The sequence below is a fragment of the Chiloscyllium plagiosum genome, unplaced genomic scaffold, assembly GCF_037043375.1.
Source record: "Chiloscyllium plagiosum isolate Xiang-an unplaced genomic scaffold, Cpla_swu_hap1 HiC_scaffold_33, whole genome shotgun sequence".
In the NCBI taxonomy this organism is placed as follows: Eukaryota; Metazoa; Chordata; class Chondrichthyes; order Orectolobiformes; family Hemiscylliidae; genus Chiloscyllium; species Chiloscyllium plagiosum.
In genome coordinates this window covers 26250401-26274337 of record NW_028270171.1, presented here as the reverse complement: position 1 = coordinate 26274337, position 23937 = coordinate 26250401, and the positions used below count along the sequence as shown (strand labels likewise).

The following is a 23937-nucleotide window of genomic DNA, read 5'->3' as shown; positions in this document are numbered from 1 at the left end:
ACTCATTTCCTTAAGACTGATCCCACAACTTCTGTTTTTCCGGCCTTGTCCGTGACAAATGCCTATCTCTGGCCCCCATAAGGTTGTTTGACGTCATCCCACTGCAGGTCATCGCTAGGCATATCCTTTCTTTATCAGCATTTATTCCTCTCCGGAGGCCACTCTGACCTTTATGACCTCTTTAATTAGGGTTTGTTCCTGTGTCTCCGTACAAGTGGGAAAACAGATGTTTTTCCTACTGTTATACAAGTGATTGCATTCTCTTACAACTTCTTAGCTATTCACCCATACATCTACCATAACCAGCAACCGTCCACTGATTGGACAGCGGCCCGTCAATCAGAGGAACGCAGAGAACGTCAGGGAATACCGACTCCGCCCCTTCACCGATAGTCCCTTCTCTGATTGGTCTAATGCGACGTCAATCGAAATATATGGCCCATCCACAGTGTACCCGGATCTTCGGACTGCGCATGTGACCAGTCTTCCTCCGGAGACTCGACAGTGGCTTGAGCAGTTCAGTAAAACCTCATTTTTTTATTATTAATTTTTATATATTGACTTTGGTTTACCAGAGAATATTCATGAATATTGAGGGGCTGGAGAATCCTCACCCTTTGGGGCGAGACTGGGGAGCCCTCACTGTGGGGCGAGGCTGGAGGACCCTCACAGTGAGGCGGGCGGGGCTGGAGGACCCTCACTGGGGGGGCGGGGCTGGAGGACGCTCACTGGGGGGCGGGACTGGAGGACTCTCACTCGTGGCGGGGCGGGGCTGGAGGACCCTCACTCTAGGGGCGGGGCTGGAGGACCCTTACTGTTGGGTGGGCGGGGCTGGATAGACCCTCACTCTAGGGGCGGGTCTGGATGACCCTCACTCTAGGGGCGGGGCTGGTGGGCCCTCACCGTTGGGTGGGCGGGGCTTGTGGACCTTCACTTTAGGGGCGGGGCTGAGGACCCTCACCGTTTGGTGGGCGGGGCTGGAGGGCCCTCGCTCTAGGGGCGGGGCTGGAGGGCCCTCACTTTAGGGGCGGAGCTGGAGGGCCCTCGCTCTAGGGGCGAGGCTGGAGGACCCTCACTTTAGGGGCGGAGCTGGAGGACCCTCGCTCTAGGGGCGGGGCTGGAGGGCCCTGGCTCTAGGGGCGGGGCTGGAGGACCCTCACTTTAGGGGCGGGGCTGGAGGGCCCTGGCTCTAGGGGCGGGGCTGGAGGGCCCTCGCTCTAGGGGCGGGGCTGGAGGACCCTGGCTCTAGGGGCGGGGCTGGAGGACCCTCACTTTAGGGGCGGGGCTGGAGGGCCCTGGCTCTAGGGGCGGGGCTGGAGGAGTTTTGGATACAAAGTTGGCTGAAGCAGTGGAAGGTGGTATGTTGTGGTGAGTAGTTCTTTAGCTGGAGGGAGGCCTGCTGTCAGTACCTGATGAAGGAGCAGCACTCTCAAAGCTAGTGCCTCCAAATAAACCTGTTGGACTATAACCTGGTACTGTGTGATTTTTAATTTATTATTTGTGAAGGTAGTAACAGGGCAAGTTGAAAACAAAAAGGGTACAGGACCCTTGTTACGTTCTCAGAACAGAAAGTGGGAAGTTGTGTCTCAGCATCGTAAGGTTTCCATTTAATTCTGGATGACCTGCTTCTGAATGATTTGTACTAGGAGTGATTTTAATTCTGTGGAGACAGTGTGATATGTGGAAGTGTGGTTAGTACGTTTACGGGTGATGCCAAATTTGGTGGTATAGTTCAAAGTTTGGGAGAAGATTTGTAGCTCGGGTGCTCGTTGCTGTGGTTCTGTTCGCCGAGCTGGAAGTTTTTGTTGCAAACGTTTCGTCCCCTGTCTCGGTGACATCATCAGTGCTTGGGAGCCTCCTGTGAAGCGCTTCTGTGGTGTTTCCTCCGGCATTTATAGTGGCCTGTCCCTGCCGCTTCCGGTTGTCAGTTTCAGCTGTCCGCTGTAGTGGCCGGTATATTGGGTCCAGGTCGATGTGTGTGTTGATGGAGTTTGTGGATGAGTGCCATGCTTCTAGGAATTCCCTGGCTGTTGTTTGTTTGGCTTGCCCTATAATGGTAGTGTTGTCCCAGTCAAATTCATGTTGCTTGTCGTCTGCGTGTGTGGCTACTAGGGATAGCTGGTCGTGTCGTTTCGTAGCTAGTTGATGTTCATGGATGGTGGTATAATGGACAGTGAAAAATCTTATCTAAGAGTACAGTGGGACATTGATCAGATGGGCCAATATGCTGAGGAGTGGAAAATTGAGTTTAACTTACCAAAATGCAACACCTTGCATTTATCTAAGACAAACCAGGGCAAACCTTGCAAAGTTAATGGTAGCGCCCTGGGGAGTCTAGTCAAACAGAGACCTAGGGGGTTTAGGTACATAGTTCCTTGAAAGTGATGTCACGGGTAGACAGGGTGGTGAAGAAGGCATTTGGCATGCTTGCCTTCATTGTTCAGAACATTGACTACAGATGTTGGGGCATCATGTTGCAGCTGTACAGGACATTGGTGAGGCTACTTTTGGAGTACTGCGTATAATTTTGGTCACCCTGTTACAGGAAGAATGTTATTACATTGAAAAGGTTGCAAAAAAGATACACCAGAATGTTAACGGGGCTGAAAGGTTTGAGGCTGGATAGGCTGGGACTTTTTTTCTTTTGAGCATAGGAGGTTAAGGGGTGACCTTTATAGGTGTTTATAAAATCATGAGAGGCATAGATAAAGTGAGTTTCCCCAGGGCAGCGGAGTTCAAAGTTAGAGGGCATAGGTTTATGGTGAGAGGGGAAAGGGACCTGAGGGGCAGCTTTTAACACACCGAGTGTATATGGAACAAACTAGAAGAAAGTGAGGACTGCAGATGCTGGAGATCAGAATTGAAAAGTGTGGTGCTGGAAAAGCACAGCAGGTCAGGCAGCATCTGAGGAGCAGGAAAATCAACATTTCAGGCATAAGCCCTTAATCAGGAATATGGGGGTGGGGATAAGGGGGCTGAGAGATAAATCGCAGGGTGTGGGTGGTGCTGGGGTGAAGGTAACTGGGAAGGCAATAGGTAGATGCAGGTGGGGGGGGGGGGGTGGCTAATGGTGATGGGTCGGAGGGGAGGGTGGAGTGGATAGATGGGAAGGAAGATGGGCAGGTAGGACAGTTCAAGAGGGCAGTGCCAAATTGGGAAGGTTGGATCTGAGATGAGGTGGGGGGAGCGGAAAGGAAGAAACTGGTGAAATCGATGTTGATGCCGTGTGGTTGGAGGGCGCGAAGTGGAAGAGGGAAATACAGTTACAACATTTAAAAGACACTTGCACAAGCACGTGAAGGAAAAGGATATGGGCTAAACGCAGACAAGTGAGAGTAGTTTAGTCTGGGAAACCTGGTCAGCATGGACGGGTTGGGCTGAAGGGTCTGTTTCCAGGCTTTAAGATGCTATTTATTGGTGTAGCGAGAGATTTGTTTGAAATGTTCAAAGTTATGAAGGATTTTTGATTGAATGAATGAGGAGAAGCTGTTGTAAGTTCACCAGAAGATACAGAATTAGGTGTCTGGCAGAGAAAAATCCAAGAGGGGAACCAAGGAAATGTCTCTTTACGCGTTCGGTTCTGACCTGGATCGCAGTGATGAAGGAAGGGCTGCACCTTCACAATGGAGCAAAATCAGATGCTTGAAGGGAAAGTCCTTACTGAGCAACGAGCAGGAAAAAGATCAAAATGGAGTAACTCTACTACATGAATGATGGGCAGAATGGCCTAACTTCATTTGATGCCCACTAACATTGCAAGCAGGTCATTTGCCCCCCCCCCCCCCCTTAATGTTGTTCTATCACTCAGTAACTTAATGATGGATCTGAAACAAAAACAGAAGTTGTTGGGGAAAGCTCAGCAGGTCAGGCAGCATCTGTGAAGAGAAATTAGAACTAACACATTTGGGTCAGGTGACCCTCGGAATGTCACTAGACCCAAAACGTTAACACTGATCTCTCTTCACAGATGCTGCCTGACCTGCTGAGCTTTTCCAGCAACTTCTGTTTTTGTTTCTGATTTACAACTCTGTAGTTCTTAACGGTTTTTAATGATAGACCTGACTGTGCTGTCAACTTCACTTTACTGTCTGTCCCCCTCTAGTCTTTGACACCCATATTGGTCAAGATTCTATCTAACTCAGCCTTAAAAGTATGAAACTCTGTTATTGAAAGGCGAGCATGATTAAAATGTCTTTCCGTCCTTGGGCTCACTGTTAATTTGCCGTTTTCTTGTCCTTTTAAATAGGATGTGATCTGAATCCTTCCCTGCGGTTGGTCAAGAAAATGTCCTTCGTGTCAAAGTGTTTTTCCATGGCAATCGTGAAAGGTGAGATTTGTCCTTGGAAACGCTCATTTATGAGTGGAACATGATGCTACTCAGCAATCAACCTTTCAGTGAGGGTGGATAACATTGAGGGGGAGTTAGGAACAAAGGTAGGAGTATACTGTGAAAAACAGAAAGATTTGCATTTCACAACCTCAGTCCTTTTTGAAGCGAATTAGCAAACATGGCACCTGCTCACCCACAGCAAGCTTCCATAAACAACAATATGACAACCACTGCATCATTTATTAATAATAGAGTGGTACAGCGTAGAAACATGCCCTTGGCCCACCATGTCTGTGGTCGTGCAGAATTTGGGTATTGTGGATAAATGTGAGGTTATCTGTTTTGGTAGAAAGAATAGGAAGGCAAGTTATTATCTGAATGGTGATTTAAATTGGGAAAGGGGAAGGTGCGACAAGACCGGGGGTAAACCCTTACTCCAGTCACTGAAAGTAAGCATGCAAATGCAGCAGGTGATGAAGAAGTCAAATGATATGTTGACCCTCCAAGTGAGAGGATTCAGATACAGGAGCAGGGAGGTCTTACAAAGCCACAGAGATATACAATATGGAAGCAGACTCTATGGCCCAACCCTAAGTGGCAACCTTTCCACGCAGAGGGTGGTGCGTGTATGGAATGAGCTGCCAAAGGAACTGGTGGAGGCTGGTACAATCACAGCATCTAAAAGGCATCTGGATGGGTAGATTAGATTACTTAGTGTGGAAACAGGCCCTTCGGCCCAACAAGTCCACACCGACTCGCCGAAGCGTATACCACCCAGACCCATACTCCTACATTTACCCCTTCACCTAACACTACGGGCAATTTAGCATGGCCAATTCACCTAAAATGCACGTTTTTGGATTGTGGGAGGAAACCAGAGCACCCGGAGGAAACCAACGCAGACACGGAGAGAATGTGCAAACTCCACACAGAGTCGCCTGAGGCGGGAGTTGAACCCGGGTCTCTGGTGCTGTGAGGCAGCAGTGCTAATCACTGTGCCACCGTGCTGCCCATGGTAGGCTAGTACAATTCCAGCATCTAAAAGGCATCTGGATGGGTATATGAATAGGAAGAGTTTGGAGGGATATGTGCCAAACACTGGCAAATGAGACCAGATTAATTTAGGATATCTGGTCGGCATGGATGAGTTAAACCATCTGTATCCGTGCTGTCCAACTCTATGACTCTAAAAGGAGGGTGCACAATTTCCAACATTGGATTTGTCCTTCGGTTTGCCTGTCTGGATCATTGAGAGCACGGGTAGCAGTCCTCCTGCCAATGGCAGTCTCTCTCATCTGCTGCTAATGGTTTGATGGTCACCCAACCCCTCACAATGAGGATCTACTGGGCACCATCTTCACATACCTGGCTAAAGTTAGAAGGTGAGATTGACAGCTAGAGTGGGAGCAGCGAGTGCCAGGGTTTCATGAGCTCTTGCATGCTGTCACCTTAACACAAGACATTGAAAACAGTCAATTGGACAATGTTCTGTTTTATTTCATTCTTTCATGGCACGTGGGCATTGCTGGTCTGTCATTCATTCATTCATTGTCAGGCTGTAATGGCCTGAGAAGGTAGTGGTGAACTGCCCTCTAGAGCTGCTACAGTTCATACAATGCAGTGGCTTACTGTCACGCAGAGGAGTTCAGACTCTGGTGTCACATGTAGGCCAGACCAGTGATGTCAACAGATGCCCTTCTCAAGAGGTAATTCATGAATCAGATGGGGATTTTGCATCATTGATAAGTGCGTGGTCACTATTTGAGACTAGTTTTCTGTGCCAGAATTGTTAGGAGTTAATTTACATTGAATTAAATGGTTGTGGCTGCCGAGGTGGGTTTCGAACCTCTGCCCACACAGCAGAAACTTCTGGATTTCTAATCCAGTAATCGTACTACTACATTATTGGTGTGGACTCCATGGGCTGAATGATGTGCTTCCCCACAGTACAGATCCTATGATCACCATCTCCCCTCTATTTTCCTGACAATCACAGAGGAGCTTCCTGTTCATTCCTTCCATACAGGCGTCTACCGTGAGCTGAGCTTCACAGTTCCGTGGGGCCACATCGCAGCCAAGGCCTGGGGTCATCCCAGTGGGCGCCCAGTATTATGTCTGCACGGCTGGGCAGATAATGCCAACACTTTTGACCGACTCATCCCTTTGCTTCCCGGAGGTGAGTACCAGCTAACAATCATTTATGAGTTTCTCTCTAGGAACTACAATTTCTTAAGATAACAAAATTAGAGACTTTGCCTCAACCCATCTGCTGAAACCCTCTTGTTTTTTTAATTGACTTTGTTCCTCCTAAATGTGAATATTCCAATGTTTATCCTGGCCACCACCATCATCTGAAGCACTAGCTTTCGGAGCGATGCTCCTTCATCAGGTGGTTGTAGGAACGGCGCTCTGAAAGCTAGTGCTTCCAAATAAACCTGTTGGACTATAGCCTGGTGTTGTGTGATTTTTAATTTTGTCCACCTCAGTCCAACACTGGTTCCTCCACATCATATCTCCTTTGTGTATGAGCCCCACAGCGCTCCAAGATATCTGCGTTGCTCCAATTCTGGTCTCTGACATATCCTTGATTTTACGTGTTCCCTGCCTTTAGCTGCCTGGGCCCTGAATTCTGAAATTTCCCTCCCTCCAGACCGCTGTGCCTCTCTTTATTCATTTTAGGCTGCTCCTTGCAAGTGTTTGGTCATTGCACCTAATATCTCCTTATCGGGCTCAAATCCCTCACTGGATGTCAGATCCTCGAGGCGCACATTTTACTGCATCAAAGACACAATATAAATGTAAGTCGCCAGTGAACTCAGGAGTGAGAAAATTGTCACCTCGTTGATGCATATCTTCAGTTAGCCTCCATTTGGAGTAACTGCAGTCAGCTTTAGATGCTGTATCTCAGAGAAGCAGTATTAGCCTGGAATTGAATTAATTGTTACCAGAATCATGCTGCAGCCTAAAGGATTAATTTGCGAGGGCCGGGGCACAGACTAGGCTTGTTTTCGTTTTGGTTCAAGAGATTTTAGAGGGGATCTAATCAAGGTATTTATTCAACAAAATGAAGAATCACAGAGTCATTACAGTGCAGAAGGGGGCCATTTGGCTCATCATTGCCTGGACCGGAAAAATAAAGAGAAACTGGATGTTCGACAGGAACACTGACGAGGGTGTCATAATCTGAACACTAGTGATAGGCTGTCCACACCCAGCTTCAAGACCCCAGCAACATCTACTACTAACAAACTAAAGCTAAAGCGAATCCTGGTTCTGTGGGAGCTTGACCCCACCCACTCAGGCTGCTTCTATTGTTCCAACTTCTCAAAAAAAAAAGAACCCAAGGCTTCACAAACTGCTTACTTGATTTGTCTCTAAGTTGACTGCTTTGCACCTCTCTCTCAACCTTTCCTCATTTAAAAACAAAAAGGACAAACTACACCTTTTTAAAACCATAGTATCATCACAAATGCTTGAGCGTCAAAGGTATTTCATCAACTGTAAAGTGCTTTGGGGCAGCTTGTGGTGATGAAGGACCTCAAAAATGGGCAAGCTTGAAATTTTTTTTTTAAAAGACTTTTGTTTCGGAGTAATAGAAGCAGGAGTAAGCCATTTGGCCTGTTGAGCCTGCTCTGCCATTCATTCAGATCATGGCTGACCTATCCATAGTTTCAGATCCTCCCACCTGCATTATCCCTATAATCTTTAACTTCCCCTACCATGAAAAACCCATCCAACCGAGTCTTGAGTATATTTAATGAAGCTGCCTCTACTGCTTCCTTGGGCAGAGAATTCCATAGATTCACTACTCTCTGGGAAAAGCCGTTTCTCCTCATCTCTGTCCTAAATCTACTCCCTCTAATCTTGAAGCCAGATCCTCTAGGCCTAGTTTCCCCCACTAGCGAAAGCAACATACCTGCCTCTACCTTATCTATCCCTTTCATAATTTTATAAGTTTCTGTAAGAAACTGTCATTCTTCTAAATTCTACTGAGTACAGTCCCAGGTGGCTCCTCATAGAGTAACTCCCTCATTACCAGAATCAACCTAGTGACCCTTCTCTGCATTGTCTCCAAAGCCAGTATGTTCTTCCCCAAGTAAGGAGACGAGAACCGCGCACAATACTCCAGGTGCGGCCTCACCAACACCTTGTATAATTGCAGCAGAACCTCCCTGCTGTTAAATTCAATCCCTCTAGCAATGAAAGCCAATATTCCGTTTCCCTTTCTGATTAGCTGTTGCAGCTGCATATCAACCTTTAGCGAGTCATGTACGAGCACTCCTAAGTCTCTCTACACAACAGCATGCTGCAATCTTTCACCATTTTAAATAAAAATCTGACCTCCTATTTTTACTTCCAAAGTGGATAACCTCACATTTACCAACATTGTACTCCACCTGCCAGACCCTCGCCCACTCACTAACCCAATCTAAATCCCTTTGCAGACCCTCCACATTCTCTGCACAGTTTGCCTTTCCATTCAATTTAGTGTCACCAGCAAATTTGGATACATTACACTCTGTTTCCTCTTCCAAATCATTTATATATATCATGAACACTTGCGGGCCCAACACTGATCTCCAACCAGAGAGCCATCCATTTATCCCAACTCTCTGCTTTCTATTGGCTAACCAGTCCTCTATCCATGCTAGTACATTCCCTGCAACTCCATGCATTCTTCTCTTATGGATGAGTCTTTTGTGCAACACCTTGTTGAACGCCTTCTGGAAATTCAAGTATACAACGTCCATCTGTTTCCCTCCATCCATTGTGTTTGTTACGTCCTCAAAGAACTCCAGTAAGTTTGTGAAACACGACTTTCCCTTCCTGAATCCTTGCTGCGTCTGCCTGATGGAGCCCTTGCCATGTGGATGTCTCACTGTTTCTTCTTTCATGATAACCTCCAGCATTTTCCTGATTACAGATGTGAAACTAATTAACCTATATGTACCTGCCTTTTGCACACGCCCTCTTATAAATAGCGATGTGACATTTGCTGTATTCCAGACGGCCTGGAGCTGCTTTGAGTCTAGTGAACTTTGGTAAATTACCACTAACCCATCTACTGTAACTTCCGCCATTTCTTTCAGCATCCTGGGATGCATTCCATCAGGACCAGGGGACGTATCTACCTTCAGACTCTCAAGTTTGCTCAATACTGCCCCTTTAGTGATCACAATTGAAATGAGATCTTCACCTCTCATCATATCCTTAACATCATTCTTTGGCATGTTAGACACATCTTCCACTGTGAAGACTGACACCAAATAGTTTCCAAGGCCATGCCTGTTTCAGCATTACCCAATATTAATTCCCCTTTCTCATCCTGCATGGTTGTAGATCCACTTTAGCCACCCTTTTCCATTTTATATATTTATAAAATGTTTTCCTTTCAGTGCTAGTTTGCTTTCATAATCGATCTTTCCTTTGTTTGCTGCTTGCTTTGTAGTTCTTTATTGCTTTTTAAAGTTTTCCCAATCTTCCTGTTTCCCACTATTCTTGGCTACTTTGTAAGCCTTTTAATTTTAATTGGATGCCTTTCTTTATTTCCTTGGTTATCCAAGGCTGGCTCCTCCCACCCTAGCTATCTTTGTTTTTTGACTGGAATATACTTCCGTTGAGCATTATCAAGGATCTCTAGAGCCGGAGGCTGTCCTCTCTTACCTCTGGGAGCCACTGTCGTGAGTTACAGGAATAGTTGGACCTGGAAATTTCGGGTTAATTACTGGAACGTGATTAAAGTTTTCTGATAGAGATTTCAAGTCACCTTCCTATCTGGTCACATCCCTAACGATTCTCCCAGTGTGAGATTTTCCACTATTCTGTCACTTCCCAGCATTATGTAAGTGATGTCTGAAGTTTGCTTGCTGTAACCTATAAAGAAAGGAACTTGCATTTTCTTGGCACCTTTTCACAAGCCCAGGACGTCTCAAAAAAGGTTTTATGGACAGTCAATGACTTTTGAATTTTAGTTGCTGTGCTGATTTAGAAAACGCAGCAGCCACAATGTGCACAGGAAGCTGTCACAAATAACAATGTGATGATAAGCAGACCGTCTGTGTTCAGTGGTGTTGGAGGATGGGTACATTTTGGCCCTTGGACACTGGGAAGAACTCCACTGATTAACTTTGAAATGGGCCCATGGGGTGGCCTGCACTTACCTGAGAGGGCAGATTTGATTTGATTTATTATTGTCATATGTTCCAAGATACAGTGGAAAGTATTGTTTTGCGTGCTAACCAGACAAATCATACCTTACATAAGTACATCAGGGTAGTAGAACAGAGTGCAGAATAAGGATGCAGCTACAGAGAAGCTGCAGAGAAAGATCAACTCTAATTTATGAGAGGTCATGATATGGAGATGCAGGTGTCGGACTGGGGTGTACAAAGTTAAATATCACACAACACCAGGTTCTAGTCCAACAGGTTTAGTTGGAAGCACTACCTTTCGGAGCACTGCTCCCTCATCAGGTGGTTGTGGAGTATAAGATTGTAAGACACAACTTGTGATAAATTCTGTGTCTTACAATCTTATACTCCACAACCACCTGATGAGGGAGCAGTGCTCCGAAAGGTAGTGCTTCCAATTAAACCTGTTGGACTATAACCTGGTGTTGTGTGATTTTTAACTTACGAGAGATCAGTTCATAAGTCTAATAAAAGCGGGGAAGAAGCTGTTCCTAAATCTGTTGGTACTTCTTTTTCAAACCTTTGTACCTTCTGCCCTATGGAAGAGGGTGGGCGAGAGTATGTCTGGAGTGGGAGGGATGTTTGATTATGGTGGCTGCTTTCCTGAGGCGGTGGAAAGTGTGATTGGAGTCAGCGGACGGAAGGCTGGTTTGTGTGATGGATTGGGTCACATGCACAACTCTGTCTAATTTCTTGCGGTCTTGAGCAGAGTAGTTGCCACACTAAGATGTGATGCATCCGAATAGGGTGCTTTCTATGGTGCATCTTAAATGGGGGCTTGGTTTAGCATCTCGTCAGAAGACTGCACCTCCTGTTGCTCAGAGGAGCCTTTATTACACTGTGAGCATTGAGTCCATACAGGAGTGGGAGAGTGGTGTTGAGGAGCTCCTGGATTTGGCTCGGGGGAATCATTTTTGGGATCTGCAGTGGTGGAAATCAGAGAGATTGCACTATTGGTGCACTTCACGTAAGAAAAGATTTTCTGGGAGGGAATGTTCCTGTTTATCCACTGTAACTTGCCCGCAGTAGGCTGGGGACCCTGGTTTGATACCACATTCAGGGGGCTGTCTATGTGGAGTTTGTGCACTCTTCCTCTGTATTGCGTGGGTTTCCTCCGGGTGCTCTGGTTTCTTCCTACAGTCCAAGAATGTGCAGGTTAGATGGGTTGGCCATGCTAAAATGCCCCGTAGTGTCCAGAGATACGTAGGCTAGGTGGATTAGCCATGGGAATGCAGGGTTACAGGGAAAGGGTAGGGGATTCGGTCTGAGTGGGATGCTTTTTGGAGGATCAGTGTGGACTTGATGGGCTGAATAGCCTCCTTCCAAACTGTAGGGATTCTACGATTCTAACTGAGAACCAAGCAGCAGGACCAGATCAGCAAAGGTAGGTCTTAGTGTTCAGGGAGAATGAGGAGAAGGTGCTATTCACTGTTACTGAGTTCTGATAAAATAGACAATTCTGGAATTGAGTCTTTCCAACCGGTCTGTCGTTCATGAGCTGCAATTTGCATTGAACCTCCAAAATCACTATTTTCTTACCTGGAGCAATGTTTGTAGATCCAGTTGACTCCAATTATAAAACATGTTTGTCCCTCGCGATTTCACCCTTTTGCAAGGTTTTCTGTTAAAGTATCTCCTGTGAATGGCAGCACCTGACCATGAGTGCTGGAAACCTGAACTACAGACAGAAAATGCTGGAAGCACTCAGCAGCATCTGTGAAGAGAGAGAGAACCAACATTTCAACAATGCACAGATTTTTAAAAAGCACCTCGATGGCCTTTCATGAGAATAGGAAGAAGTTTGAGTAGCAAGTACAGAGGCATGGAACAGAGGTGCGGGAAAACAGAAGGAAGGGTTTGTGCCAAGTTGAAAGGTGAGAGAGATTAATTGGTGAAAGGATGCTGGTGCAAGGGAAACAGCCTACTAACCTGGCATCATACTGGCACTGATACTCATGTGTGACAACATGGTCCTCTGGCTTTTCACAATAGGCAGGGAATGGAACATACTCAACCAGCCCACACCTTCAAAACATAAGGTCAGCCATTAGATGATTCCACAATTAGACAGCACTGACTGGCAACCCTCAGTGCTCTACATAGAACATAGAAAAATACAGCGCAGTACAGGCTCTTTGGCCCTCGATGTTGCGCCGATCCAAGCCCACCTAACCTACACTAGCCCACTATCCTCCATATGCCTATCCAATGCCCGCTTAAATGCCCATAAAGAGGGAGAGTCCACCACCTCTACTGGCAGGGCATTCCACGAACTCACCACTCGCTGAGTAAAGAATCTACCCCTAACATCTGTCCTATACCTACCACCCCTTAATTTAAAGCTATGCCCCCTTGTAATAGCTGACTCCATATGTGGAAAAAGGTTCTCACGGTCAACCCTATCTAAACCCTAATCATCTTGTACACCTCTATCAAGTCACCCCTAAACCTTCTTTTCTCCAATGAAAACAACCCCAAGTGCCTCAGCCTTTCCTCATACGATCTTCCTACCATACCAGGCAACATCCTGGTAAACCTCCTCTGCACCCGTTCCAGTGCCTCCACATCCTTCCTATAGTATGGCGACCAAAACTGCACACAATACTCCAGATGCGGCCGCACCAGAGTCTTATACAACTGCAACATGGCCTCAGTACTCCGGAACTCCATTCCTCTACCAATAAAAGCCAGTACGCCATATGCCTTCTTCACTGCACTATTTACCTGGGTGGCAACTTTCAAAGATCTGTGTACGTGGACACCAAGATCCCTCTGCTCATCCACACTACCAAGTATCCGACCATTAGCCCAGTACCCCATCTTTTTGTTACTCTTACCAAAGTGAATCACCTCACACTTACCTACATTGAACTCTAATAACTATCAGTTTAAGATCATTAGTCAAAGTGGCTCATTTATACTTAACAGAAATGACACGTACACAGACTGGTACTTGGAAAACTATAGGAACATGTTTGTGCCTATGGTTTTTTGAAAGCCCCAGGAGTGAAGTCTGTAGTTCTCATGGCATCACCATAACCAATCAAAATTAACTAACCAACCAATCAGCACCCCATTCTCCCTTGGCATAGTTGTTATCATTTTTCAAATTGGGTTTTCTTGCATTTGTCCTGATGTGTGCTTCAGTAATATGTCTCTCTTCTCAGTTGTCACCTTTGCAATTTCTCTCTTGTGTTCATGCCGCCCCTCCCACACCGTGCCACCTTCTCCCAAGAGGCTCCTCCCTGTTGCTGTTCCAATCTGGTGCTGTGTCTAACTGTCTCAAGTTACACAAACTGCTACAGATATTAAAGGTACAACACAGCACTTCCTTTCCACCCTGCAGCAAATTCCTGCTCTCTCCAAATTCTAAACTTCCCTCTCTGTTCACAATGCAATTCGTTACATCCACTAAAACTAATGTGGCTCTTTCAACCCCTATTCCATAAGTTTGTCAATCTGTGTCTTCCAATCCTCCAGACATCTGAGAACCGTGTCTCCTATTTAATTTGAACAACACCCTTTATAATCCTGAGCACTTAATCTTCCCATGATCTTCTATCCTCCAAGGAGAACAATTGCAATATCTTCAGTTTTTTCGTGTAACTGAATTTTCTCATTCCCTTTGTCACTCAAGTAAATCTCCACGCCTTTAATAAGGCCTTGTGTTTTCTCCTATGCAGACTGACACATAATTGCACACCCAGTGCTCTTGTTAATACTGAGGCTTAACCAGTGGCTTATAAAAGTCTAGCATGATTTCCTTTTATACTCCTGAAATGAATAGAATTTTGTGGTGAAAAGTCTGCGATAATAAATATAATTTTTTGAGATTGTATTATGAGTGTTGGTCTTTATTTTGTGAAGGGTCCTCCTGGAGTGTTAATGTTTACATTTTAGGCGTTATAGGAAAACATTTAGCAATCAAATAAGGGGGATGGAAAGCAACAGAAGCTAAGATGAGCAAGTTTTTTTTTCCCATTTAATTAAAAAGCTTTTGGGCAGTTTGAAGGAGACCTGAATGCAAGTGGTGCGTCTCTTAGAAAAAGAAGACTGTTTAGAGCAGTTAAGGAAATATGTGAAAGAGTTTAGTTTATGGAATGTCAGGAGTGTTTGGATATAAGCCTGCTTTGCTTATTCAAAGCTGAGAAAGTCTAAGCTCTTGATTGTATGAATGATCAAAGGGAAAAGCCTGCATGGGACCAACAGAGTAGAAGTAGTTAAATCAAACTCGTGGGTTTGATTGGGAGGGAAATATTCCTGTGCTTTTGCGTAACTGTAAAGCGATGGTGCTGGGGAGTAGTTGGGATTTTGTATTACCTTATGTTTTGAAATCTTTCACACTGTGTCATACATAGAAAATTTGGTTTGTTTCACTTGTTTAAATATAATTAACCTCTGTTTCATTGCTAGAACCAAATTGGCAGCCTGCTGTACTTACATTGCAATGAAAGGTCACCACATTAAACGAGAAATATGATTTGTCAAGCCAGATTTATTCTGGGATCTGACTTGTCCAGTAGTAACTAGAATTCTAATGATATGCCGATTATAGTTTATACTCTGTGTGAACCTCCTCCCTCCCCTCTTCATCTCATATCAGCATGACCTTGCTCTCTCATGTGTTTATCTGGTTTCCCCTTTATTCAATTTGGACTTTTAACCGCCACTATTCCACATGGCAGTGCGATTCACATTCTCACCACTCGCTGGTTAAAGGTGAATTAGAATTAGGTTTTATTGTCACGTGTACTCAAGTACGGGAGGACAGTGAAAAGTGCACAATGTCACCTCTCATGGGGTCATCTTAGATGGGGTCATCTTAGAGTGCCTACGTACAAATCTAAGATCGAAAAGAGTAATAAAGGAGAAAAAAGGTACATTACTTCAGTTATTCATAGTAAAAGATCAAAATAAGGCATGCAGTTAAACGGATAAACATTACAGTCAGATAAACCGATTTCAGATAAACCGATTACAGATAAAGATTACATTGCAGTCAATCTGAGCCCCCACCGCTCCAGTCCGGCAGCCACCTCCATTTCAGCTCTCCGACCCCACTACCAAGAATATCTTCCCCTCCCCACCCCTCTCAGTTTTCTGCATGGATTGTTCCCTCTGACAGTCACGCCACCTCCACCAGGCAAAAGCGAGGACTGCAGATGCTGGAAATCAGAGTCTAGATTAGCCTTCTATCTCTCCACCCTGGAGGCTTCCTGCCTTCATTCCTGATGAAGGGCTTTTGCCTGAAACGTTGATTTTCCTGCTCCTTGGATGCTGCCTGACCTGCTGTGCTTTTCCAGCACCACTCTGATCTGGACGCCACCTCCACCACCCAACCCCAGGTACTTTTCCCTGCAACCTGGACTTCCCAGTCACTGCCCATTTCAATTCCCCCGACCACTCCCTTTCCAACATGACCATCCTTGGCCTCCTCCATTGCCAAACCACCAAATGGGTCCATTCCTCCCAATTGACCAACCAGGTTATACCCTCGACCTGTCTTCACGTATCTTCAGCCAGAGAGTAGTGGGCCTGTGGAATTCATTGCCACAGAGTGCAGTGGAGGCTGGGACGCTAAATGTCTTCAAGGCAGAAATTGATAAATTCTTGATGTCACAAGGAATTAAGGGCTACGGGGAGAATGCGGGTAAGTGGAGTTGAAATGCCCATCAGTCATGATTGAATGGCGGAGTGGACTCAATGGGCCGAATGGCCTTACTTCTGCTCCTATGTCTTATGGTCTTATGGTCTTATCCTCACTTCACCCCCAACCCCCCCTTTAGTGCAGCTTCCCCCACACCCACCCCAGCCCTGAAGAAGGGTTGCACCTGAAACTTCGACTTCTCCACCTCCTGTTGCTGCCTGGCTTGCTGTGTTCTTCCAGCCTCCTGCCGGCCTTTCTTGAATCGCAGCAGTCAGTTCTGCTATCGTCCTTGCAAATCTGTTTTATTTTTCCATTCATGGGATGTGGATGTCTCTAGGCCAGCATATATTGCCCGTCCCTAATGGCCCAGAGGGCAGTTTAGAGTCAATTACATCGCTGCGGGTCCAGGGGTCACATGTAGGCCAGACCAGGTAAGAAAGACAGATTTCTTTCCCTCAAGGCATTAGTGAATCCAGATGGGTTTTTCTGACAATTAGCAATGATTGTCGACATTAGGCCCATAATTACCAATTCTTTGTTGAATTCAAATGCCACCATTTGAACCTAGGTCCCCAGAATGTTAGTTGAATTTCTGGCAATAATCTAGCAATAATACCACGAGGCCAATGCTTTCCCTGTTACAGTTACACAGCCAGGGATATGAGCTTGAAACCTTTGTATCTGCTCCAAACGATAGAGTGTAGCCTAGAATTTAACTAACTCTGGGCAGAGTGAGTTCTTTATGTTGGTAAAAAACTAATTCCTCTGCCAAAGCAACCTGTGGTGACTGCTGTTTCCTGTTTCAGAGTTTTATTACGTGGCATTGGATTTTCCTGGTCATGGCCTTTCCTCACACCGGTCGCCAGGAATTCCCTATTACTTCACGGAATACATCTCGGACGTGCGGCGAATTGCAGACGGTAGGTTTCGGTTCTGCTTGGATTTGGTGGGTCACGGCGAGGTGAGCCCGGTCTCGAGGCTGTTACTCAGCCCCTACTGATTCTATCTGCTTGCAGGAGACCTGTTAGTTGACGTCAGAGCCCAGGGCCAAATGTCGTTTTGTGCTAACTTCACTGATCTCCCAGGCAGCAGCAGGGGCACTGGCATATCCGTCTCCACTCCAGGAGTGGGAAGTTTAGCCAAATGTCAGTCGCTGGAAAAGCAGACCGTTGTGGAAATTGGTTTGTGGTGGGGTTGTGTCTGTTACTACAGCTGGTGTGGTCAAGGCATGCACGTGAAGCTTGTCCACTTTGCTGAGGATGACGTGAGTTACATCAGGCTTTAGTTTTGCCACTGGCTGAATTATCGAGAGCCAGGACAAAATCAGCTTGCATTTATGTGGCACCTTTCACAAACTCAGGATGTCTTGAGTGGTGGTGTTCTAAGAGAAGCTGCAGTGACTTGCCCAGTGCCCTGCTCAATGTTTATCCCTCAACTAATGCTGAAGGTTATATGGTGATCATCTTGTTGCTACGTCTGATCTCGTGTCTGTTTTGGCTGCTGAGTCCCCTACAAGACCACGCTTCAGAAATATCCCATTGGCTGCCCAGCGTTTTGAGTCATCCAGAGGTTGTGAAATGCAAGTTGCTTCTCCCTTTAAAAGGAACACCAATTTCTAATAAAGTGCCCAGGCGTGACTTGTTTCAGTGCAGCCCATTTTTTTGGGGAAGCATTGGCTGGATATTGATGTGTTCTGTGACATGAGGAATAGGTCAGGGCACCTTTATGAGACACACTCTCTCTCATGTCATCACTATCCTAGCATGTGACCTGAGGGTATCAGAATCTCAAACTCCATCTTACGTCTGATCACTTGAAGCATGACACGCTACTGGAGGCGTGCTTCTCTGTTGCTCCTGGGATGGAAGGACTGGTGTATGAAGAGAGACTGGATCGGTTAGGACTGTATTCACTGGGCTTCAGGAGAGCAACAGGGTATCTCATAGAAAAGTCTAAAATGACCAGATAGGGTAATTGTAGGAAGAATGTTCCCGATGACTGGGGAGTCCAGTCCATGGGCTGAAGTATAAGGAGACAGGTCTTTTAGTACTTCACCAAGAGAGCAGGGAGCCTATGGAATTCTCTTCCACAGAAAGTAGTTGAAGCCAAAACATTGGATGTTTTCAAGAAGGAATTAGATATCGTGTTCTAGGGTTAAAGGGATCAAAGGCTGTGGGGAAAACCTGAGGAACAAGGGACTGAGTTGGATGGTCAGCCATGATCCTACTGAGTGACAGAACAGGCTTGAAGGACTGAATGGCCTATTCCTTATTTTGTATGTTTCCATGTTTGAAATGGAGTACCTTAATATCTGCTCAAGGACTCGTGAGCCTGAAGAATTTTATGTTTGTACAGAATTGGTTGGAATAAACATCTTTTGGATTCTTCAGAGCTGCAAATCCACACGCACCCTCTCACAGAATCATAGAATCCCTATAGTGTGGAGGCTGGCCATTTGGCCCATCAGTCCACACCGACCCTCCAAAGACCATCCCACCCAGAACCCCAACCCCCAACTCTATCCCTGTAACCCTACACTTCCCATGGCTAACCCACCTAGCTTACACATCCGTGGACACTGGGCAATTTTAGCATGGCCAATCCACCTAACCTGCACATATTAGGGGCATGTCCTCCCCTAATATGGGGAGGACATGCAAACTCTACACAGACAGTGTAGAGTTGGAGTGTACATGTAGCAGAAAGGCTTAGTTTCCCAAAAGATGTTCCCCTAGAATTCCATGAGTCTATAAAGTTAGGCTGAACCTTTATAAGGCTTTGTATAGGGTAGAACACTGGTAGTGTGTCCAGGTCTAGTAATCACACTTCAGATATCGAACCCAGGACCCTGGTGCTGTGAGGTGATAACATAAGTATTTCCTCATCAGATTGAAGACCCTGTTGGAGGCTAGCTCACACCAGAGATCCCCCTCTCGTTGCAGTCTTTACAACAAATATTTGTGTGTGTGTGTGAAAAATGGCTCTGGGATGCCCCTTTCTCCCAGTGTCTAATAACTTGCTGCACCCTATGTTGAGGCTGACTTGTAGCAAGGTGTTGCATTAACCCTCCTGGGACATCCATCTGGTGAAGAATGAACATTTGCAGCAGAGGAGGGTGGGGAACTAAAGAGAAATTAAAACTTCAAAAGCACTCCTGATTTTGTTTTGTTTTATTGTTACAGCTTTAAACTGGAATAAGTTCACCATTTTAGGCCACAGCATGGGTAAGTGATGTTACCATGTGTCATTGCATGTACAAAGTCCAAACCAAACATCGTCCTCGTGTAAGATATGCTGAGAGAGTAAGTGATAACCAGCATTAAAGGTCAAGCTAAAGTCACTGTAAGTTACTGGACCATGGGATTCTTGTCACATTTAGAGAGAGGTGACTGGTGGTAGTTTAACCTGAAGGTCACCTCGGCTGAGGGGAGAAGGTGAGAAGGAGCATCCTTTGTGGTAACCTCAGCCTGTGTGGAAATTTTAACCTGCGCTATTGGCATCTCTCCATATCTCAAACCAGCCGTCCAGCCAACTGAGCTTGGTAAAAACAAGGACTGCAGATGCTGGAAACCAGATTCTAGATTGGAGTGGTGCTGGAAAAGCACAGCAGTTCAGGCAGCATCCGGGGAGCAGGAACATCGACGTTCCGGGCAAAAGCCCTTGAGCTTACCAATCCCCATAACCAGCAGTAGAATATAAATATCAGTGAGTCAGAAGATTGCAGTTTCAAGTTTCACTGCAGATACTCATAGAATCCCTACAGTGTGGAAGCAGGCCATTCGGCCAATCACATCCATACTGCCCCTCCGAAGCGCATCCCACTCAAGCACATAATCCATGCTGCCATTCCCAGTGCAGGACTGAGGGAGTGTCGCAAAATCAGAGGCGCTGACTTTTAAATAAGACCTTGAGACCGAAGCCCACCCCATGAGGTCAGCACGAAAGATCTCCAAGCACTACTTTGTGAAAGAGCGGGGGGAGCTGTTCCCAGTTTCCTTAACTAGTTTTACCTCTTAACTAGTACCTGTAAAAACAGATTCTGTCGTAATTGTCACATGTCAGCTAGTGGGAATCGGCCTCTTCACTGTTTAATTCCTGTATTACAATAGAAATTGTAATTAAATTGTTAACTGGCTCTGAAGCGCTTTAAGAGATCCCAAAGTCATGACAGGTGCTATATAAATGCAAGTCTTCCTTTAAGCCCAGGTTTTTATTAACTAAGGTCAGTTGTCAGTAATTCAAAATTCTGTTGGCATCCAAGTGTTGGAACTATTATTGTCTCACTGCTCCTGCAGAGAGAAATAAATCTACCCTTTTTTTTATAGCATTTCTCTCGACTTCAGGGCGCCCTCAAACATGTCCCTGTATAGAAATTTCCTTAAAATGTAATCGATGTTGCTCTTTGGGCAAATGTGGCCAGTGTGTGCACAGCAAGATCCCACAGACCACAAGTGATCTGTCAGAGGAGTGCACCATTGTATGGGATTTTTTTCCATTGGCATTTAGCAACATCAGAGGTGATCCTATCGAAACTTGTAAGTTCCTAAAAGGGAGGTGATGGGGTGGATCCTGAGAAGATGTGTCAGAGGCTGGAACATGGGAACGTGGTTTAAAAATAAAGGATCTCCTGTTTAATATGGGATCAGGTGAGGAGAATATATCTTTTAGAATGCCATGAATCTGTGGAATTCTCTTTCGCAGAGAGTGATGGAGGCACACCGCTTGAATATATTTAAGGCAGAGTTAGGTAGATTCTTGACTAACAACCGAGACAGTGATTTTCGGGATTGGACGAGAATGTGGGGTTGAGGCCACAATCAGATCAGCCGTGATCTTGGCGAATGGAGGACCAGGCCTGAGGGGCTGAATGGCACATGTAGAAAGACTGGTAGATTGTTTAAAGCAACATGTCCTTTCAGCTGTTTGCAACAAGAAAGGTATCCATACTTGCAAAGCTTTAAATACAGTGTCCAATATTAGTTGTGATTCCATATCTGCTAAATAATCCTGTGTGTGCTAAGAATTACTGAGAACCAAGTTAAAAATCACACAACACCAGGTTATAGTCCAACAGGTTTATTTGGAAGCACTAGCTTTCGAGGTGCTGCCTCTTCATCAGTGCATCTCAAAAGCTGGTGCTTCCAATTAAAGCTGTTGGACTATAACCTGATGTTGTGTGATTTTTAACTTTGTCCACCCCAGTCCAACACCAGCATCTCCAACACATGACTAAGAACCAAATTTAAGACGGTTAGTTGGGCTCGTTTTGTGGTGCAATTGTACTTACTGGAAACTACCTATATTAATGCTCAGGGGCCCAGTTCTTTGCAACCAGAAGAATTAGAATTAGGTTTATTGTCATTTCCAAAAGCTGCGCCTGTTTCAACTCAACAGAACTGGTGATGTCTATTCTCTTGTTCAATTCTCAGGGAAATGCCTTGACACCTCCGAGTCAATTTGCCTGGTTTAAAGCTTTTCAGTTAACTGTCAGTTGTCAGCTGTCTGGTGAATTATCCATGGTGATAAATCAGCACACTGTCCTCATTTTAGTAGAAAAATTCTTCTCCCATTTTATGTTTGTAGTTCTTGTGAATAGTCCTGACCAGTGCAAGATGAAAAGCTTCAGCAATACTCACATTGTGTGCAGTCAAAAGGCGATCCATATCTGTGTGTTGTCAAGAGGGTTAATGTTCATCAGACTGTTGTCAAATGTTCTAACACAGAGTGAGATCATTTACATTTGCTTTATTAAGCAAAAAGGTTTACCCCCTCAACCATAACAAAGTCAAAAAGTGGGAGGGAGGCTGCTGGATGACTCTGGAAAAGCCTGGTAATGGGATGTAACGAATAGTCCTGAGTCTCTGCCAGGGTGTCAGTCTAGACGTTACAATTGCTTACCAAAGGCTAGATTAAAAACCAATGATGCCGGTTGCAAAAGTACATGGGTGTGAACAATGTATATAAACCAATCCAGGCCTGTAGAAGACAGAAAGCCGAGAAGGGGTGATGACATGATTGAGGTATTTAGGATTATTGAGGATGAGATCTTGTGGTGTTTCCATTTGCTGGAAAGTGCAGAATTCAGCAGCCTAAGTACGAGGTAGTCACCAAAGCTCCAACAGAGAATTCAGTAGAAATCTCCTCACCCAGAGAATTTGAAAACGTGGACCTCACTCCCACAGGGAGCAGTTAAGGCCAACAGCATAATTACATTTAAGGAGAAGCTAGATTAACACGTCAGGGAGTCCGGAGTATAAGGAAACCCTGATGGGCTGGGTGAGGAGGGGAGGGGAGAGAGGATTTGCATGCAGTATAAATACCAGCATTAACCCATGGAATCAAATGAGCTGTTTCTTATGCTGTAAATCTCAGACCATCCTCTCTCCAGTATTCATGTTCTCCACGGTTCTTTTTCAGGGGGTAATGTTGGAGGCTTGGTAAGTAGTGACACATTTTAACTTAAGCCGTAAATTCCAAAACCATGACTTAATATTTTTTAACTTCAAAAATATACTTTATTCATAAAGTATGTTTACATATACACACAGTCACTAAAGCAGTCTGGTTCTGTATATCAGCATATGATAAAACAAACAAATATTGGAATTTGATTCTATTCAACAAACAAACCAAAGGCATTTCTTTCTTGTATGTATCTTTATTTACGTCTATTTAGGCTCCAGGACAATCCAATAACTGATCAGACCCCCATTTTCCTTCAGCAGGAAGCCCTCAGACAGGGGTCTTTCCCCACTGCCCCTTGGCAGCAGCTGCCCCAAGCTTCAGTGCGCCCCTCAGCACGTAGTCATGGACCTTGGAAGGTGTCAGTCTGTAACACTCAGTCAGGGTCAGCTCCTTGCTCTGGAAGACCAACACGTTTCGGGCAAATCAAAGAGCGTCTCCCACTGAGTTGATGGTCCTCCAGGCGCAGTCGGTGTTTGTCTCGGTGTGTGTCCCGGGGAACAGACCGTAGAGCACAGAGTCCCGCCTCACGGAGCTGCTCGGGACGAGCCTCGACACAACCCACTGCGTCTCTCTCCAGACTTCCTTCACAAAGGCCCATTCCACAAGGAGGTGTGTGACAGTCTCAACGCCCCCATGATTTAATCTTGTAATTGTCCTTTTCTTGCTGCCACTGATACCCTTCGCCTTTGCAGCTCCTGCTGTGTAGAAATCTTGGAGGTGGGAGTGAGTTTTGTTCAGAGCCTAGGACTGTGGATGGTCCTGCAGAGGGGTCATCAGCAGAGAGTCTCAGTGATTTTGAGGAAATGATGATGAGGGAATCTCAGTCGTATTGATTTGTCCTGTTAGGTTCATGTGTTGAGTTTTGCCCCCAGCATTTCCTCCAGGCGTTATAACTGTGTGACTCCTTTGGAAATTGCCCATAAGGCTAGGAAGGAATTCCTTCGGAAAAAGCAAGTGCATCTCTTTAATCATTTACAGAATACAGAGGAACTTTGATTATCCGAACGAGATGGGCGGGCATTATTTTTGTTCGGTTAATTGATTCAATGCCTTTCCTCTGGGGCTCAGAGTTTTCTGTTAAGTCTGCTCCCTGTTCAGGAGATGAGGCAGCACACCGTGTGCGAGCCCGTCCAACACCGCCCCCCCCCCCAGCTGCCCTCCAACACGGTCCAGCACTGCTCCCCATTTGCCCCCACACCTGCCCGCCCCCTCTTTGGGGCAGCCGGACTGGACACCAGCAACTGCCGCCTTTTGGGGTGTGAGTCTCCAGATAGAGAATGCCTGCACACACACAACTTTTTACT

The 23937-nt window shown here is 45.7% G+C and overlaps 1 protein-coding gene across 3 annotated transcripts in view; it reads left to right on the top strand.

Annotated features, from left to right (window-relative positions):
- Positions 1–487: 487 nt before the first annotated feature.
- serhl (serine hydrolase like) overlaps positions 488–23937 on the top strand; it is a 43092-nt gene continuing 19642 nt past the window's right edge. Inside the window, exons 1-6 of one of the 3 annotated variants that reach the window (XM_087978386.1) lie at positions 488–516; positions 4247–4327; positions 6357–6506; positions 16975–17088; positions 19351–19392; positions 22586–22605. In XM_087978386.1, the coding sequence (XP_087834512.1) occupies positions 4285–4327; positions 6357–6506; positions 16975–17088; positions 19351–19392; positions 22586–22605 (369 nt within the window). In that variant the 5' untranslated portion in view covers positions 488–516; positions 4247–4284. Of the gene's footprint in view, positions 517–1348; positions 1369–4246; positions 4328–6356; positions 6507–16974; positions 17089–19350; positions 19393–22585; positions 22606–23937 lie in introns of those variants that run through there. The other 2 variants (XM_043679988.2, XM_087978388.1) reach the window with 2 other exon arrangements.